Raw genomic sequence first — 17260 nt, forward strand, 5'->3', positions numbered from 1 at the left:
ATTCCATCAGCTGCCTACGTTACCTTCACCCAGCCTGGATGAACGCTGCTGAGTGTCTGCTCTAAAGGAGTCACATCAGAAGCAGTGAGCAAAATCATATAGCACCAGTCCATACCACAGCTGTGCTCGCACTGCCCTGACAACAGAAGTTGGGTCTCCTAATTTCTCACCGTGTGTTAGTACATGTTGCCTGCCCTTCCCCACCCTGAGTGTCCCTGTGAGCTGAGGTGCTGTTAACTCAAAAAACAGCTCCAGGGAGTAATCAGAGTTTTGAGAATATTCCTAAGGATGAGTGTTTCCTGGAGGTCCTTATCAAAAATGTAGCACACCATTGCTTCAGCGCTGGATTGTAAATTGGATTACAAGTAGAGGAAAGGCACAGCATGTTCTGTCTGTCTAGGCAGAGCTCTTAGCATTTTCATAACGGTGCTCTCAAAACATATTTAAACAGAAGTACTGGGTTTGTACTGGCAGTGCTTTCTCTCTGCTCTCTGAATAGGGGTTGCTGAACAATCAGAAACCTTTCCCCAAAGGCTTAGCGTGCATTTCTACAGTTTTGATCCCCAGGCAAACCAACATGTCAGCATCCTCCAGTACTTGTGTTTCAGTTCTTGGTGCTGTTCCCTTTAAACAAAAAGTTAGTTCTTGCTCCTGGCTCATCTGTTCAATATAATGATTAGTCCTTAGGATCCTGATTTGGGAAAGATCTGTTTTAAGGAACAACTACCCCATTAGGGTGTCATAGGAAAAATATTAATTGATTGATTCAGCTGTGTACAAATCCCCTGTGCTCTGGAAGTTAAGGGGGCTGCTGAACTTAATTGCTTCTCAGTCTGCTCCTAATCTGCTGATAGCTGCTGCTCAGATGTGGAGTGGAATGACTACATATGAATGATAGAAGGGGTTATGATTTCTTTCTTCTTTTTTAGAAGTCAATTACTCTTTTTGCCTTTTTCTCAGCACAGGATGGTCTCAGAGCTAGGTAGGTGGCTTAGACTTAGCTTGCTACTGGTTAGGCATGAGCCTTCCATGGTGAGCAGCTTCCAGCCTGTGCCTCCCTCAGGGGCAACACCTCCTTCTGTTTCTGGATGCCACCTTTTCTTGGCCACCAGGTAATGACAGACCTCATTTGTTACTGCAACTGGTGCATTGCTGTGCCAGCCACTGCTGTTTTTGTCTTGACAGAAGGATGTGGCTTGCAGAGGGAATAAGCATGTCTCAAAGAATGGCAGGGCTGCCTGGTGCCGAGGCACTGTCTGGGCGCTCCCAAGACAGCTGGAGTTAAAAGACCGAAATATCTCAATCCCTCTCCATCTGTGCTTAGAGAACTGATGTTGGGTGGATGATAGTCTCATTTTGCAGAAAGCTGAGACACGCTTACCAACTTTCATGGTGTCCCATACATTTGAATGGGATACTGGTGAGTTAAGGCAGGGTGTGCTATCTCCTTGCTCTACTAAATAGTGATACTCTTTAATTACATTAATTTAATTTCATGCTCTTTTGCAACAGAATTTTTTACTCTGGTGAATGCACTTGCAACACTTCAGTGGGTGTTTTACCCTCATAATTAGTAATTTTCACTGTTTCTTCACTTTGTAGCTACACCAATAACTTGCTGGTGCAGCGAAATGTTATTCAGAGGCAGTTTTTGCCCCTGTTTAATGCCCTTGTGTAAAAGGTGAGAACTGCGGTCTCGGAGGTGTAGGACTTTTTAATTCATTCAGCCAATATGCAGTGTTCCCTGCATCAGTTTTCCACCATGCGGATAACTGGCTGGCCAAACCTGTCCTTTTGACACATCTATCAGACTGCTCTGGAAAGACTTTGAGTGTTTGTTTGTCTAAAATGTGACCAGTGTGAAGGCTGGCTCCCATGGATGTCTGCACTGAAGTGTGGTAACGCAGTTTTTGCCCACCTTTATTGAAACAAACCTGTAGGTACAGTTGAAACCTGCAGACGTTGTTGGAAGTACTTAAAATTTCAGAAAGTTCTGCAGGCAGGGCTGGGATGTGGTTTTGCTGTAATTCCTGAACAAGAACCTAGGCTGAGGTTCGGATGCAATAGGACTGTGAAAGGGTTACCGAGCGACTGTGTAGTAATAGTTTCTTTGCTCACATTGTTAAATAATTCTCATCCTTTTGTAACTACTGCATTTTCAATAGTATAGATGTATTTCCTCTTTAATCCACTGTGAAGTGCCATGTATCTCTCTGTACCTTGCTTTTAGTCAAAATGTCCTGAGGTGAATACATTTTTCAAGAGTCCATTTTGTTCTCTGATCCTGTTGCTCTGCCCAAGATCACTCTGCTCATCACCTTCTTGTTCCCATCACTCATGCCAGGACTTAAAAGTTAAAGTTCTTGTTAATTATCAGGAGAAGGTTTGAAAACAGACACATTCTCAAAAGCAAGTGATGATGTCATGTTTAGGTATGTTCCAACACAAAATTAAATCTCATCATGTTAATTAAAAAATTGCATCCTCATGTCCAGAAGTCAGAAATAGGTGAAGCTGGTGGTAACCCTTCACATGTCTGTTAAGCCTTGTTGTTAAGATTCTTTGAGCAATTAATGTGTTTAAAAATGCTATAATACTCCCAGGAAGAGTGGATGTTTCAGCATGCGGAATGCTGGGGCGATGTTGCTATGGCAGCCTTAGCCATGATTTCTGTTTCTTGTTAATGCCAAAACCTTTTTTTTTTCCTCCAGAATGTCCTGCATTTTACTTATTGATATACTTGATGTTTAAATGGTTCTTTACAAAGCAGCAAGACCATTTATCAGTAATTTTACTGCTTTTTACTAACTGCTAGTGCAGGTAATGCAATACCACTTTGTGTGGCACATACTATAAATACAGTCTAATCTAAAAGACTTCACTCAGTGCCATGGTGGCATGAGTCGATAGCCAGAGAGGCTGCTGTGAAATGTTTTTTTTTTAGTCAGAGTTGATAGGTTTTGTACCTCTTTGCAGGTGACTCTGAACATCATGTCTACCCTGGGGTACCAGCGCCTTCTTAACATGGTGCGGGGTACAGATGTCTCAGTATTTCTGTTCATGGTATGAAAACCAGATAGCCAGTAAAAAGGGTTGTTAAGCACTGCAACAGGTTGCCCAGGGAAGTAGTGGAGTCACCATCCCTGGAGGTATTTAGAAGACAGGGAGATGTGGGACTTCGGAATATGGATAGTGGTGGACTTGGCAGTGTTAGGTTAGTGGTTGGACTTAGTGATCTTAAAGGTCTTTTCCAACCTGTATCATTCTGTGATTCTGTAAGATAAACCTACCTCATCTCTGCAGAGGTTTAAAGGATGTAGTGGTGCTGCTCTCACCACCTGTTCTTCCACTTGACTGCAGCTATATCACTGCTGTGCAAGGCAGTGCTGAAGGCATTGCAGTGCTGCCTTGGTTTTGAACCGTCCTTGCCCAGTGGCTCACAGAAGTGAAGATGCTGCTCAGGGGTGATGGGAGCCATCTCTCTGGTGAGAGCCTGATCTTCCCCAGGATGCTATTAAGTGTAAAGTGTGACTGATCCCCAGCTAAGCAGAGATCTCATAATCGCATTTTATTCCTTCATGGGATTTTTCATGTTCTTTTTTGTCACTCATTGGTGCTGGTATGCCATGGTTTTGCTCCTATTATTAGAGCAAATCATATGTAAGGAGGAGAAATAACTGTTACTCCTATATTTCAAGGATATTTTGGAAGTGTGCATGGTGACAAGGTAATAAGCTGTGCATTATTGGTCATAGTTCACCTCTTTCCCCTGTTTAAAATCTTAATTTGTCATCCTGGCAATAGCAAAACAACCTAAATATCCTCAAGTAAAGCCAGCAATGTCTTCCTCCTGCTTAGCTTGAGCCTGGCTTCCTTTTGGGGAGTTGGGGGATATAGAAGTGGTGCATGCCACCCTTCAGTCTGCCAACCCAGAGACAACTGGGCTGAACTGAGCATGGAGTTCTCCTGGAGAGAAAAGCCTGCTAAAAAGGCAGTCAGAATGAAGATCATGTAGTCAGTGAGGGCCTGCAGTATCTGGCAGGATACCAGGATGCAAATACTTTTTCTTTAAAGACTTGATTTCTTGTTATGTGCAGACTCCAGGATTGATTCTGGAAGAGAAAAAGACTTCAGCAAGGATTCTGCTCTGTCCAGTGCCTAAAGGGGGCTACAAGAAGTCTGGAGAGGGGATTTTGACAAGGGCCTGTAGGGACAGGAAAAAGGGGAATGGGTTTAAACTGTCAGAGGGAGATTTAGATTAGATATGAAGGACAAGTTCTTCCCTGTAAGGGTGCCGAGGCGCTGGCACAGGGTGCCCAGAGAAGCTGTGACATTGTTCAAGGCCAGGTTGGACGGGGCTTGGAGCAACCTGCTCTAGTGGAAGGTGTCCCTGCCTATGACAGGGGTTGGAACTGGATGAGCTTTAAGGTCCCTTCCAACCCTCCAACACAAACCAGTCTGTGATTCTGTGATTTGCATCCAAATAAGATTTTTATGTTTTTTTTTCCTGGCTGAACCTGCATTAATTTCCATTGTCACTTTGCCTATCTGTGCTACAAAGGAGTATGACCCTAACACAGGTAACATCAGAGGAGTAAGGGATCTTCACAGGGAGACAAGTGACTGCAAAGCACTTAGGCTAGAGTGCTGGAAGGGGACAGGAGCACATACACAACCCTGGGTGGAAGGAGGACTGGAGGACCCTGGCAGGAGGTACAAAGGCACTGTGGAGCCAGCCCAAAGGATGAGGAGGGGGAATACCCAGGTCTGAGTGTGTTTCTGGGGTGGTAGAATATGGGGATTGGAGGGAGGAATCCTGTGGGAGAGGTGCTTCTTGCTTCTTGTCATTCTTGTCAGTGGGCAGTGATTTGCTCTTTAATGGAAATGGATATTTCCGTTCACTGCCACCCACTGCATGGGGAGGTAGAAGGCTTCCCTCTGAGCCGGAGCTGCCATCCTCATGTTCTGCTCTGGCCTTGTTTCCTGGAGGAAGCTCTTGCTGGAAAGATATTGCTGGTATTGGGAATCAAAGATAGTTTTTCAAAAACCTCCAATAAAGTAAGTATTTCTATGTATCTATATATACCTATGCATACATATGTATATACCACAAACACTACATATATAACTAAAAATGACAGCATTGTAGTGTTTGCACTGAGCTGCCTGCTTTGAAATGGCTGCAAGTTAAGTGTTCAGCAGGAATAAGTGTTCTCCTTAACAAACTGCTGCTGGAGAGCTGCAGCAGACAAAGGAAATGAGGGTGAACTCCTGCTAGAACAGATTTCTTTTTTGTTAACACTAAATTGATCATTAAGCCCCTCTGGTGCCTTGAAACCTGCATGCAAAAAGAAGTGTGGAATGTTGAGCTTTCTGAAGGAATCCATGCACAAGCAGGTATAGGCTTTTCTCCTACTGTTTGGGGTACAATATCTTGGTAAATACTTGAAATTAGCATCTCTGTGCTCCCCTCAAGCAACATGTGTAGGGAGCCATAGCTGTAGAGCTCTTCTTCTTGGCTGCTGTTGAATTCAGGTGCTTGCTCCCTGAGGGTTTGCTTCTTGATACTGATACAAAAGTGTGTTTCTGGTGTTAAACACCAGTTAGCCACTCAGTTGGAAGGTAAACTGTGTAAGTGGGAGAAGAGGAGAGCTTGAGCAAGTATTTCTCAGGTCAACACTGTCCCATGAGGAAGTAAGATGAGAAAGACCTCAAAAAGAAGACCTGGTCTTTATGGACCAATGGCCTGAAAATTTATAGAATCATAGAATGGTTTGGATTGAAAAGGACCTTAAGATTATCCAGTTCCAACCCACTGCCACTGGCAGGGACAGCTCACACTGGATCATGTTGTCCAAGGCATGATCCAACTTGGCTTTGAACACTGCCAGGGATGGACCATCCACCACTTCCTTGGGCAACCTGTTCTATATTTTATATAGAAACTAAAATATGTTTTCTTTAAGAAGCTGACAATCAAACAGGGAATTTGTTTAGCCTACATAAGGGCAGGTATTATCTTTGTCATAGAAGTTCAGCTTAAATGCTGGATGATGGAGCTTAAACCTGAAGCACAGATGCAGCCTGTGTTATAGCATATTAATTAGCTCTGATTATAGAGAGTGGTATTTGTGAATGTTGCTTCCTCCAGATCAAAACCCACTCTCTTGTTCCCTGCCCCCAAAATGAAACAGCAAAAATGAAAACAAGATGTTCACCAGGATGAAAACGCTCACTGACAGAGAAATGCTGGTGGTAGTGTGAATGGCTGTCATCTGGAGCTGGAGGATGTGTTAGGGAGGGTTTCTGCACTGCAGCAGTTTGGGATTGGTGCAGGTATAGAAACTTTGAGTTAGTGCTTTGAGATTGTGTGATATTTGAAAGAAGCACTAGGTGAAAGCTCCTGTGAGCTCTGGAGCTGGCCCTTGGGCAGTAAGAATGCTTGGAATTGGGAGGCCCAATGGATTGGGCCTCAATCAAGTGCAGACAGAGCTATGGTAGTGTTTTGTCCTCTGCTTACCATGAGAGCATGAAACATTTGGGCTCAGCACCTGGTTCAGCGATCCCCGGTGGGTGCTATTGGGACTACATGTGTCCCGCCCCCCAGAAGGCTTCAGGGTTGCAAAGACCACCTTGGGAGAGCCAAAGAAGGTGCAAATGGAACAGCCACACATTAGTCTTAAACCCGCTAAAGCTAAAACAAGTTTAAACCCCCTGTTTCTGATCCTTTCTACATGGCAAAAAACATGGCGAAGCAGGATGTGCTTGGCAATATTTAAGTTAGGCTGAAAGTTTTTAGAACTAAGGTAATCATAAAAGTGAAAGACAATTACTATAGGTCTTAAACAAGAATGCGAGTCAGAATATCTGTTTCAGCAGGAGGTCTCCAAACTGAATCAGACATTGTCATCCAGTGACCTTGGCTCCAGGAGGACCTCTGTATGGGTGTCTGTCCACCTTACCCTCTGGCTGATTGTTGCTTAGTGAGTGCGGCAGTGAAGAGCCATAAAAGTTTTAAGTAGTTAACATAGGCTTTTTTTGTTGTTGTTGCTCTTTACAGTGGTGATTTAAATTGGGAAAATGATCCACTGCAGAATCTTGGGGGTTGGAGTAGAAGTGACGTGCAGAATCTTCATGCTGTCAGCTCAGCCTGTTCGTACATATGCTGAGTGTGGCATATTTAACTACAGGTTAACTTAGGAGCTTGTAAGCTTTAAGGTTTTGTTGGTTTTTTTTAGTGTTTTTTTTTAGTGTTTCATAGCAAAATATTAAGATAAAAATATTAAAATAGCAAGTTTTTACACTTAAAATCTGTCATTCAGTTTTCCTGCCACTTCACATCACTTTGTGCAATTCTTGTGGGATAGCTGGTACTGTGCCAAGTTAAACTTGATTTCTGCTTTGGTTTGAAGCAAGGAAGGATGAAGACTATGGACTTGAAAGGAAAGGAAATATGCAGGGATAGAAGAATCACTATACTTGTCAGAATTCTCTGTTCAGAGGGGTAATTAAATCACAGTGCTCAATTGCCAGGAGCTCAGCTTAGTAATTTGCAAACCTGGTAAAAAAAAGGGAATGGTCACATAATTGCTCTTTGATTGTTCCTTTTTTTTTTTTTACTCTTTTTAATTTTATCTTACTTTATTGGGTATAAGAAGGAGTGAGGAATGCTTATTTTGACAAAAAAGGACCTGATCTGGGGAGGTGGCCAAAACCAAGATGATGTCTGTACTCTTTAAATAGCACATCCTCTTTCTGTCTGCTTTTATGTGTATGCTGTTTTGTTGGTTTTTTTTCCATTCTGTTGCTTAAGTGACTTTGGCTATTTCTGTCTGAACCAAAATGTAATGTTTTCTCCCCTCTTTTGTTAGCTGCTTCGTGACAGAGTAAAAACTGGATGCGAGTTGTGCATTAGGAAGTGATTGATGTGTGCTTGTGCAGCTTGTGGCACTATGAGAAGCACTGGTGCTGATGTTTGCTAGAAGTAGATTGAAAAGGCAAGAAAATGAAATTGTGCTTCTGCTCAGAAAACCTGTTGTAAAACTGTGGGGCAGGAAGCAATTCCGCAAACAAAAACTCCACTTGTTTCTGCGGGACAAAATGAAGAGGTTTCTTCAAGGCCAGGTAGATGAGAATCCAAACCATGCTCATCACTGCCAGCTCTCCCCAGTGGAGATTGAAACGGACATGTTTGTTTGTGGAATGAAGAGGAGCTCAGCGAGCACTGAATTTTCTGCTGCTGGAGGGGACTTTCATCAGGATGGAGGACGTGATTCCAAAGGAGTGAGCGAAGTGTGTGTTGGCGAGGTGGAACTCAACTGGGATGGTTACGTGAAAATACCATGCTCAGTCCAACAGAACAAGAAGGACTTACAGGGAACTTCTTCTGATAGTACAGTGCAGACCTCTTCTGAAAGAAAGGGCAGAGTGTCTGAGGGACAGGACCGTTCTTCCCTGAGCGTTACCATGAGCTGGAGCGAGGTAGCTGAAAGGCAGGATTACTTTCTCCAGGAAACCCCCACCACATACAAGAGTCGTAGACGGCAATCGAAAGATCGCTCAGCTGACGTGGTTGATTATATTGTTAAAGAGCTCCAGGGAATAAGTCGCATCCAGACAGAGATTGCAGAGCTCCGGGAGCATCTCACGTTGATAAAAGGCTCTGTGGATGAAGTCTCCAGCTGTGTGGACACGGTCTTGAGTGAGATAGAAGGCCTGCAAAGTGGTTCCGCAAGCAAAACCCAGGGTACACATGCTCGGGAGTCAAGTAAGGAGGCACACAAGGAAGAGCCAGTGTTGTATTTTTATGGCATCCCAGAAGAAGATGGTGAGAACACACTAGAGCTTATCTGTAACTTCTTGTCTGAATATCACTGTTTCAATGGTATCCAGTACAGTAAGTATATAAAAGATGCTTATAGATCAGATATTGGAAAAGGCAAGCCACTAACGCCAAGACCAGCAGTTGTGAAACTTGTCAGTTGTGAACAGAGAGACTTTATTTTACAGAAGTCTGCCCTTCTGCAAAGCTCAGGGGTCCGGGTTGCTACCAGTGAAGAGCAGAAGCATAAGAGTGGCCAAAGGGGCCACAAAACAGATTCAGTCTCTTCACAGGCTGGCTTCAAGAAGAACCATCGCAGCTCAGTGGATCCTGATGGAGGTGGGCGCCTTCGAACGGACTCAGGACAGGTTAAGAATAAAAGCACGAGCAAGAAAACACAGTGTGTAGGGGAGAGACTTGATTCTGTGCAAAAATCAACCTTGACTAAGAAAAGCAACTTGGTGCCTGAAAGTGGGAAGGAAGCACAGTCAATAAGCTGCAGTGAGCATCCTTCAGATGACAGTCATCACCAGGCCCTTCATGAATCTCTGCAAAATCCTCAGGTGAGCAGTTTGACCAAATCAAGTGATGGAAATTACTGCTGCTCATCTGACTCTTCAGGCCATGCAAGCCAGATATCTGCTTCAAGCAATAGCAGCGAGCACAAGCTTGACACTGAAAGTATCACTGAGAATTGTTCTTCCATTCTAGATAAAGATGAAGGGATAACCACAGAAGAGATTGACATAGATGGTGATACCCCATGCAAACTCACCGGTGTGGAGAAAGCTGATATTCAAAGAGAAGATGTTTCTAGTGGGGTGACAACTATTAGCTATGATCATACAACAGATGAAATGGCTGACAGTAGTGACAGTTTGAAGGATATGATCCAAATGGACCTGAATGATCAAGATCCAACTGATCAGGTCTTTAGGGATGTCCTGGAAAATTCCCAGTATTTCCTTGACCATTCCCGGGACAACATTGATCTTGTAGACATGAAGTTTTACACTAATAAGCTTGGGAAAGCTATTCATCACTTCAGGTCTGCTCTGCAGGTGGTGTTTCACAAACTGGAGACAAGCGATTCTGAAGCCCTTCTGGAAGATGATAGTGGCTTACAGATGGATGATGACAATACACTGATGCTGACCAGTTCAGGTATGTGTGGCAGCTCTGACAACTTTGCCGAAACCCCTCCTAGTCAGTCCTCTGAGAGCCAGGCAAACACAACTGCCAACAGTGAAGCATCTGGTCAGATGCAGCTTGTTCCTTCCAGCCTTTCCTCTGTTCCACATGAGCCTCCCGTTTCCAGTGCGATGCCATCTTCCGAGTGTGAAATCCCGGCTGGGCAACGCTTACCTCCTGAGGAGCTGGGGGGAGATGTGAACTCTCTACCTGAGCCAGCGAAGGACTGCAGACCGATGAGCCTCGACAAGGTTTGCGCAGAGACCATCTACCTGAACAAATGCATCAACAATTTCAAAAATGTGCTGAGGGAAAAGAGACAGATGCGTAGGAGACTCTTAAAAGAATTAGCACAGGAAGGAAACTGGATTTCTGCTGAGGAGACAAATTCAGGTAAACCAAAACAATGCTTTTAAGGAGTTGTCAAGGTGTGATATTTGTGCAGCCAGTAGTCAAAACCTCACTCTGTGGGTGGACAGTTTATTAGAAGTTATGAGGACATAGTTATGAACACAAGACATGGTGCTGTGCAATGGTACGGACCAACCTTCTCTTCACTCCCCCCCCCCCCCCCCCCCCCCCGAAAATTTATTGTTTAACACACTGAAATGCAAGTTACCAAACTTCACCTCTTTTCTTTCTTTTACTTTGAGGGAAAGAGAGTGATTTGTAGTGCATTTTCAAAATAGCAGGTGTTAAGTTTTTTCGTCATAATTCGTGACTTAGTTTCTTGTTAAATATAATAGTTAAGACATGTGATAACAAAGTGTGCCTCTGAGCTATAAGTAGCCAGACTTGCAGTTTTGAGAGCTGAGTGGATCCAGACTTCAACTGGCTCCATCACGAAGTGGGAGTTCTCAATGTTTCATCACTGCTAGATGTCAACCTAATAGAGACCTTTAAGAACAAAAATAAAGAAGTTGACACCTGTGTTTTTGTATTGTTTCTATAACTTGTCCATGAGATGAGAAATCTTCCATTTCAGTGGAGCTATATCCCTTGCTGCCAGCATAGGTACTGAAGTGTTTGACCGCAGCAGATGTGGGCTTATCCAGCCATAAAAGAGTGCTGGTTAATCCATTCATGAGGATGTGGGAGGTAGAAGTGACTGACATGTTTTGATGAACCATGTTTGATAGGCCTTGATTTGGTAAAATGAAACCTAACCTTGAAGTGTAGGTCCATCTGCCCTCTCCCTCTCCAAACTTCCTTGGTGTCATATCCAAATTGCTGCACAGTAAAGGGAAAAGGCTTTGTTTTAAGAGTGGAAAATATTGGAACTACAGCTTGAAATCTTTACATCGTTATTGTGAACCTCCTTGTATTAAATACTTGCACTTTTCTCCCTGCAATCATGAAAGCTAGTCAGAATAATCAGAGTGCTCTTTTTCTCTCTGAAAGAGTTGTCTCATTCCAAGTGTCTTTTCCAGCAACTGTGCTTTTGATGTGAAGAAACAATCTGTCAATCTATATTTGACTTCTGTACCAGTGACCTTCTCAGTTATGCAGATCATAAAGCTTGTAATCAGCTCTTTGCTTTCTTAACTTTGTATGAGGTCCTTAGAACGGAAGTTGATTCAAACAATAGGTTGTTAATGAGGGAAACACGAGGATTTGTTAGCAGGCTTGGCACAGACACATATGTATTTTTGAGTTTGAAGGGAATGTTTAGATTACTAAAACATGGCTAGTATATGCCTTAAAAAAAACGAAAAAGAAAATTGGAAAGCTATTTTTACTTTCTGTTAATTCTTTCCCTGGTTTTAGGCAGTGTTTGCATAGTGCTCAAGTCCTGGACATAAGTCCTAATTTTAGGACCTGAGGAAATGCACAGTGGGTTAGCATTTGCCACAGTGCAGCAGAAACACTGAAATAACCTATTTCTGAATGTGAGAGGAGGCTGCTCATCTCAGCAGAGTTTGAGCAATACAGGCATGTTCACAAGGCGAGAAGTAGCCAGAACAGTTGAAAAGGAGGAGGAGGAGGATCACTGCTGGATCTGGTACCCTAGAGCTGGCTGCAGGGTGGATTGGCATTGCTGAGTCTCCCTGGTTCAGTCCTCCTGAATATCCTGCAGTGATGTGACAAAGAGTTGATTGATGCTTGTGTGACACCAATGTGAAGTTGTATCTGTATGTTAAATATGACAACTGAAGTTCCAACAGTAAGTACGGGATGAAATCACAATGTAAGAAATGTGCTCTGAGAGACAGCAGAAGTCTAAGGGAGTCAAGGGCAGTGGAAAACACTGGTTAAGGGATAAGAAATGAGAGAACCTGGGGAAAAAAAAAGCCTGGAGGAGCTGTCAGGAAGCAAAGCAGCTCAGACCACCAAAGCAAGGCAGGGGAGCTGGGAAGAGCATGCCTGTCCCGAGCAGAGGTTAAGGGATACAATCAACACAGCAGTGCTCATGAAGGATGAGTGAGTGGAAAAGGATCCAGCAGGCGAATAACCACTAAGCTGTAGCGAGAGCAAGAGAAGGGGAAGACAGTATTGCAAAGGGCTGTAGAGCAGGGCAAAATTAATCGGGTACTCATTCAAATTGAAATAGGCTTGTTTTGGCATGCATTTCTGAGAAAGGGAAGCAACAGTTTTATGTGCTTCTTCACTGTATTCAAAGTAAGTTTGAGCCAAGCTTTTATATTCTTCCTTTGGGAAAAAGATCATGCTCCATGCAAGGGAAGGTTGTTGGTTTTGCTTTTTTTTTCTCAGCTGCAGATGAGTATATATATAACCTTCTTTAAAATATGTATTTGTTCTTAATAGGATGTTAAGCTTCTGGGTCAGGTCCATTGAAAACTCAGTTCTGCCTACTGGCTTTTTGCTTCTGAGCCTGAATGATCACTGTTGTTACTCACACCCACTTGAAAGTTCAGTTCAAGGTATTTTATTAAGTGTGTTTGGCAGCAGTCTGCAGCGAAAGAATGGATGATAACTTTGAAGGTGTTGGTAAATCTGTGTATTTTGGTGAATCAGAGATAGGATGCGCTATCATAAAAGTTTAATTTATTTATAGCTGTACACAGATGCAAATTATCAGAACAATTAAGAACTTGGCAGATGCTTATAAGTAATTGTGTTTAATTTGAAGTCCAAAGGGAAAAACTAAAATATCTGCTGAAAATCTAAGCAAGTTTTTAAAGTTTTAATCCAAGAAAAAGGGGAAATAAAGTCCCCAGCATAAGTGAAGTTGAAGACAGTTGGATTTTGTGTACGTTTAAAAGAAGCCCTGAAATGACAGAGATTTTTGCAGATGTTATTTGACTACTCAAAAGTGGAATGGTGAAATAATTCTGCAGTCGGCCTGTATAACTGAATTAGTCACCACTGATGGTTCTGTGAGCACACCTGCTGTAATGAAAGATAATCTGAAGATTTTACATCTGTGTCTGCAGTTGCTCAGAGCTTTACCAAACCTTGTATTTGGCCTGAAACTGTCCCTAACAGCTTTAAAATGAAGGGGCTCAGAAATAAAAGACATGCATGGAATTTATGCCAAAATAATCCTCTTTTTTTTTATTTTCTTTGAAAAAAAATGAGTGTAATGCAAGATTTACTGCTTTCTGTTTCTATGAAAATAAGTTTGACCTATATTTCGGAAACTCTAGTGCCCTCAGGCCTTAAAATTTGGCAGTGGTAGTCTGTGTCAAGGATTTTTTTCTGTGGAAAATCAACCCCAAATGAGCCAAGTGAATAAGCTTTTGAAAAATGTGTAGTTTGCATATGCTCACTGGTAGCTTGCTACAGTTGAGCTGTTGTGCTGCCAGAGACTCCATCTGTCCTCAGTGTTTTCCAGCCGGGGGCTAAAGCAGGGTTTTCCCTGCTCGGCATGACTGAGAGCCATGGCAGACCTGAGAGGGGACACAAGTCCAGGTCTTCTGCATCTCCTGCTCTGTGAGACTTCACAGGAGACATCAGGAAGGAATCTGGTTCAAATACAAACACAGGAATGACGGAAGTCTGTATCTGCCTGGGACAAGCTGAAACAACCCCAGGGACCACCTCAGGAGAGATGGGGTTTGAAGGATTTGGGGTGAGAAGGACAAAACCAGTGGAAATAGGTCTGCCCGGGTGAGGTTTTGCCGAACAGAATGGGATGGGCGGGGGGATTGTAAGGAAGGTGACTTCAGAGGGGAACAGACAGACATGACAGCGCCCAAAAAAGCATGTTCCCATCAGAGTCTGGGATGGACCCCAGATTTGCTCAGCTTCTCCAGGTTGGCAGGTCTGTGCGGAGCTGACTGTCAAATCACGGCACTCCTGCAGCACCGGCTGTTGCGCAGAGCATGGCAACATCCTTCCGCTTGCGTTTTCTCCCCCATTAGCTCATGAAGGAGAGGCCCACAGGGCAGTCCGGAGGCTTTCCTCCCTGATGAGCATCCACGCAGGCATGTCTTAAGTTGGAAAGTAGGGGTTTTATTTTAGCTACAATCCAGCACTTCATTTGCTGCAGTGATTTGACTTCTCCTCAGTGATTGAGTCAAAATAGCTGCTCTATTTTCCTGTCTTAGTGATTGCATGTGTGTAATTACACCCATACAGACAGTAACTTCAAAAACTATTTTTGCTTTTAAACCAATTTGAGTGGCCCTTGTTGCCATGAAGATATTCCTTCCCCTCCATCTTTCATATGCAAATGAGTAGTATGATTCTCCTATGCAGATATAGAATTATCTGATTGGAAGACTTACTTAAAAAATATCGCGCCTGTACCGGAAGTTTTGAGTATGACTCTCATATAACTTTACTAGCCATGAAATTGCCTATCCATAAACATGAGATTTAGTGTAGGAGGCTTCTGGATTTTTATTTCTTTTTTTTTTTTCCTTTTTCTCAGAGGAGGATTGCCTAGATTTATAAACCCAGAAAGTATTTCTCTGCATTATGGTATCTGCAAAAGCAAAATGTGTTCTGTGGGAGCTACCAGTTTCCTCATAATGGGTAAAATGTACAGGGGGCGAAGAGGGAAGGAGGGGGGATGCTTAAGGTGCAGGCAGTGGATGCAGTCAGGGAGGCAAGAAGGGAAAAGATCTGTTCCTCTCTGTAATAAAGACAGGTTCTCTTTACAGTATGGTAAATAGCAGCTCTAATTCTGTATGAAGATTACTTGAGTTTATAGAACAGGAACTGTGACTCTAAAAAGCATCTCTCAAAAGTATATATTCTAAATGCATGTGCAGTTATGGATAAAATTTGATTAGTTTAACTTGAGATTAGTTGCTAGAGATTAACTAACTGGTGTACCTCCCAGGAAGCACATGGGAAAACTCTCCGCTGCACAAGTGTTGTATCAACTTGAGGCGTATGTTTACCCTACTTTCTGAAATCATTTTACAGAGCTCATGGCAGAAATCTGGTCTATTAACTTTTTTTCCTCTCCTTCTCTTTTTTCTTCACAGAAGGAGGTAGAGGAGAGCTCCAGGTTGTACGTGTTGTCCCTTGTAACCAGCCTCTCTTCCTGAAATGCCTGTGTGTGCATGCCTTGTCTTCATGCAGCTAGTTGTTCCCACTGAGGCGCTGAGATTCAGTTTAGCATGTTATGGTTGTTGAGGAATCGCTAACACTGTGTATGCATTAAGAGTCTGTTCAGTGCTTAATACCTTGTACAAAGAGGAAAACAAGAATGCTTGAAGTGATCTCCGTTCGGTGCTCTGTGGGGTGTGCGTAATGTGCCCAGGCACCGTGTTAGCAGAGTACAAGCTGTTTATCTTTCTAGTCGTCCTCTTTATGAATAGTGTTTAAACCAAGTATTTCCTCATTTTCCGTCAGCTGTATTACTTCATTCCATCTCTGTCTGTCTGGTTTGCACATTTACAGCAATTACGGTAAAAAGTACCACTCTGAGATTAAGCAGGACTGTGGATGCTGGGAGCTGTCTGCTGCAGATCCTTTGCCTTTTTAGCTAGCTACAGGCTGCTCCTTGCTTTGAGCAGGGCTGTGTGCCCCACAGAAAGGGCAGGACTTTTCCTTTAGTACCTACAGCTATTACCTCTCCACTCAGGGGGTGGCTGACTCTCTGCTTATCACTCTGTGGACAACAGGTAACTCTCCTAAGAGGATACACAGAATTGTTTTGTTGACTGTTGTGTAACATCCTGTTTTGTGTTTGCAACTGTACCTCATATAGAGAAGTTTCTGGCTCTTAGGTTGTCAGCTGTTGTATTTTTTTGAATCTATGCTATGTGGGTTCAGTGCCTGCAGTGCTTCTGCCTCTCCCTTAGTTGTATGAATCAGCCCAGATCAGCTTCCTGGAGTATGCTGAACGTTGCATGGCTTCTGGCCTCCATGCAGATCTCATCCTTTGAGTTCGATGAATTTGCATTTCTAAGCTTTATTGGCTCATGTATCAGCAGTTTTGTTTCATTCTTACCGGTAAATGTCTGTCCCTTAGTGCTTTTTCAGGCATGCAGAGATACCTGGTGTCAAATATTGGCGTCAAGTTCTGTCCTCTTCTGGCTTCAGTGCAAAAACACCACAGCCTCCTTTCAGCTGCTCATCTGGCAGCTGGAAAATTGGTACTGGAAGATGTATCAGGTGGAAGGAGCTTCCTGTGGGGCTCTTCAGTAATTATCTAAATTGACTTTCTTGCAGAATATGGAATGTAGAATGAATTTCAAATAATCCCTTGGCTTGTTGCAGCCCTGGATTCCATGTAAAACATAGTGTAGTTGGTCAATGAAGACATTGAGCTACAAGACTGACTAGTGTAATTGGGATGATTTAGTTCAGACTAATTCTGCTAATAACCCTGAAGAAATGTTCTAATTAGGCATGACCAGAAGTTTAATTTAGACAGTGAAACAGATGCTCCTTGTTTTAGCCTGATTCAGATTAATCTATAGCTAAATTGAGGCCTTGAGGTTTAATAATGAAGCATGGTATCTGAAAACAAGCTGGGATGATTTTCAAAACAAATAAAAAATCATTATTAGTATTTTGTTATCTGTTTAAGCAAATCATCTTTCCATGGTTTACATCTGTATTTTATCTAAGAGGGTAATGTGCTCGACACAGTACTTAAATGTGATGGAAAGTTACATTGTGAGAAAGCCTTTTATGCGGAGGGATGGATTTATATGGAGAGGGCTAAGAGAGCTGAGGATGTTCTTCCTTATTCTTGTGCTGCTCCAGACTTGGTGATTTATTTATTCATTTATTTATTTTATGCCTCTGTCCATTTTATGGAATTCCTCCTCTACAGAAGTATGTGATTGTTCTGTCCATTAAGGCATCATGTGTATGAGATGA

General features: G+C 42.9%; 1 protein-coding gene across 8 annotated transcripts in view; it reads left to right on the forward strand.

The window, feature by feature from the left end:
* Window positions 1–17260, forward strand: part of UNC13B (unc-13 homolog B) — a 212565-nt gene that overhangs the window by 102950 nt on the left and 92355 nt on the right. For 2 of the 8 annotated variants that reach the window (XM_057431170.1, XM_057431174.1), the window contains exons 1-2: window positions 7680–10405; window positions 15412–15434. The exons of 1 other annotated variant lie outside the window; for it this stretch is intronic. In XM_057431170.1, coding sequence (XP_057287153.1) covers window positions 7972–10405; window positions 15412–15434 — 2457 coding nt within the window. In that variant the 5' untranslated portion in view covers window positions 7680–7971. Of the gene's footprint in view, window positions 1–7679; window positions 10406–15411; window positions 15435–17260 lie in introns of those variants that run through there. 5 more of the 8 variants (XM_057431173.1, XM_057431172.1, XM_057431176.1 and 2 more) reach the window with 4 other exon arrangements.

This window comes from Pezoporus wallicus, unplaced genomic scaffold (assembly GCF_028554395.1).
Source record: "Pezoporus wallicus isolate ANWC-B61680 ecotype Strahan unplaced genomic scaffold, APGP_CSIRO_Pwel_v1 contig_12129, whole genome shotgun sequence".
Taxonomy (NCBI): Eukaryota; Metazoa; Chordata; class Aves; order Psittaciformes; family Psittacidae; genus Pezoporus; species Pezoporus wallicus.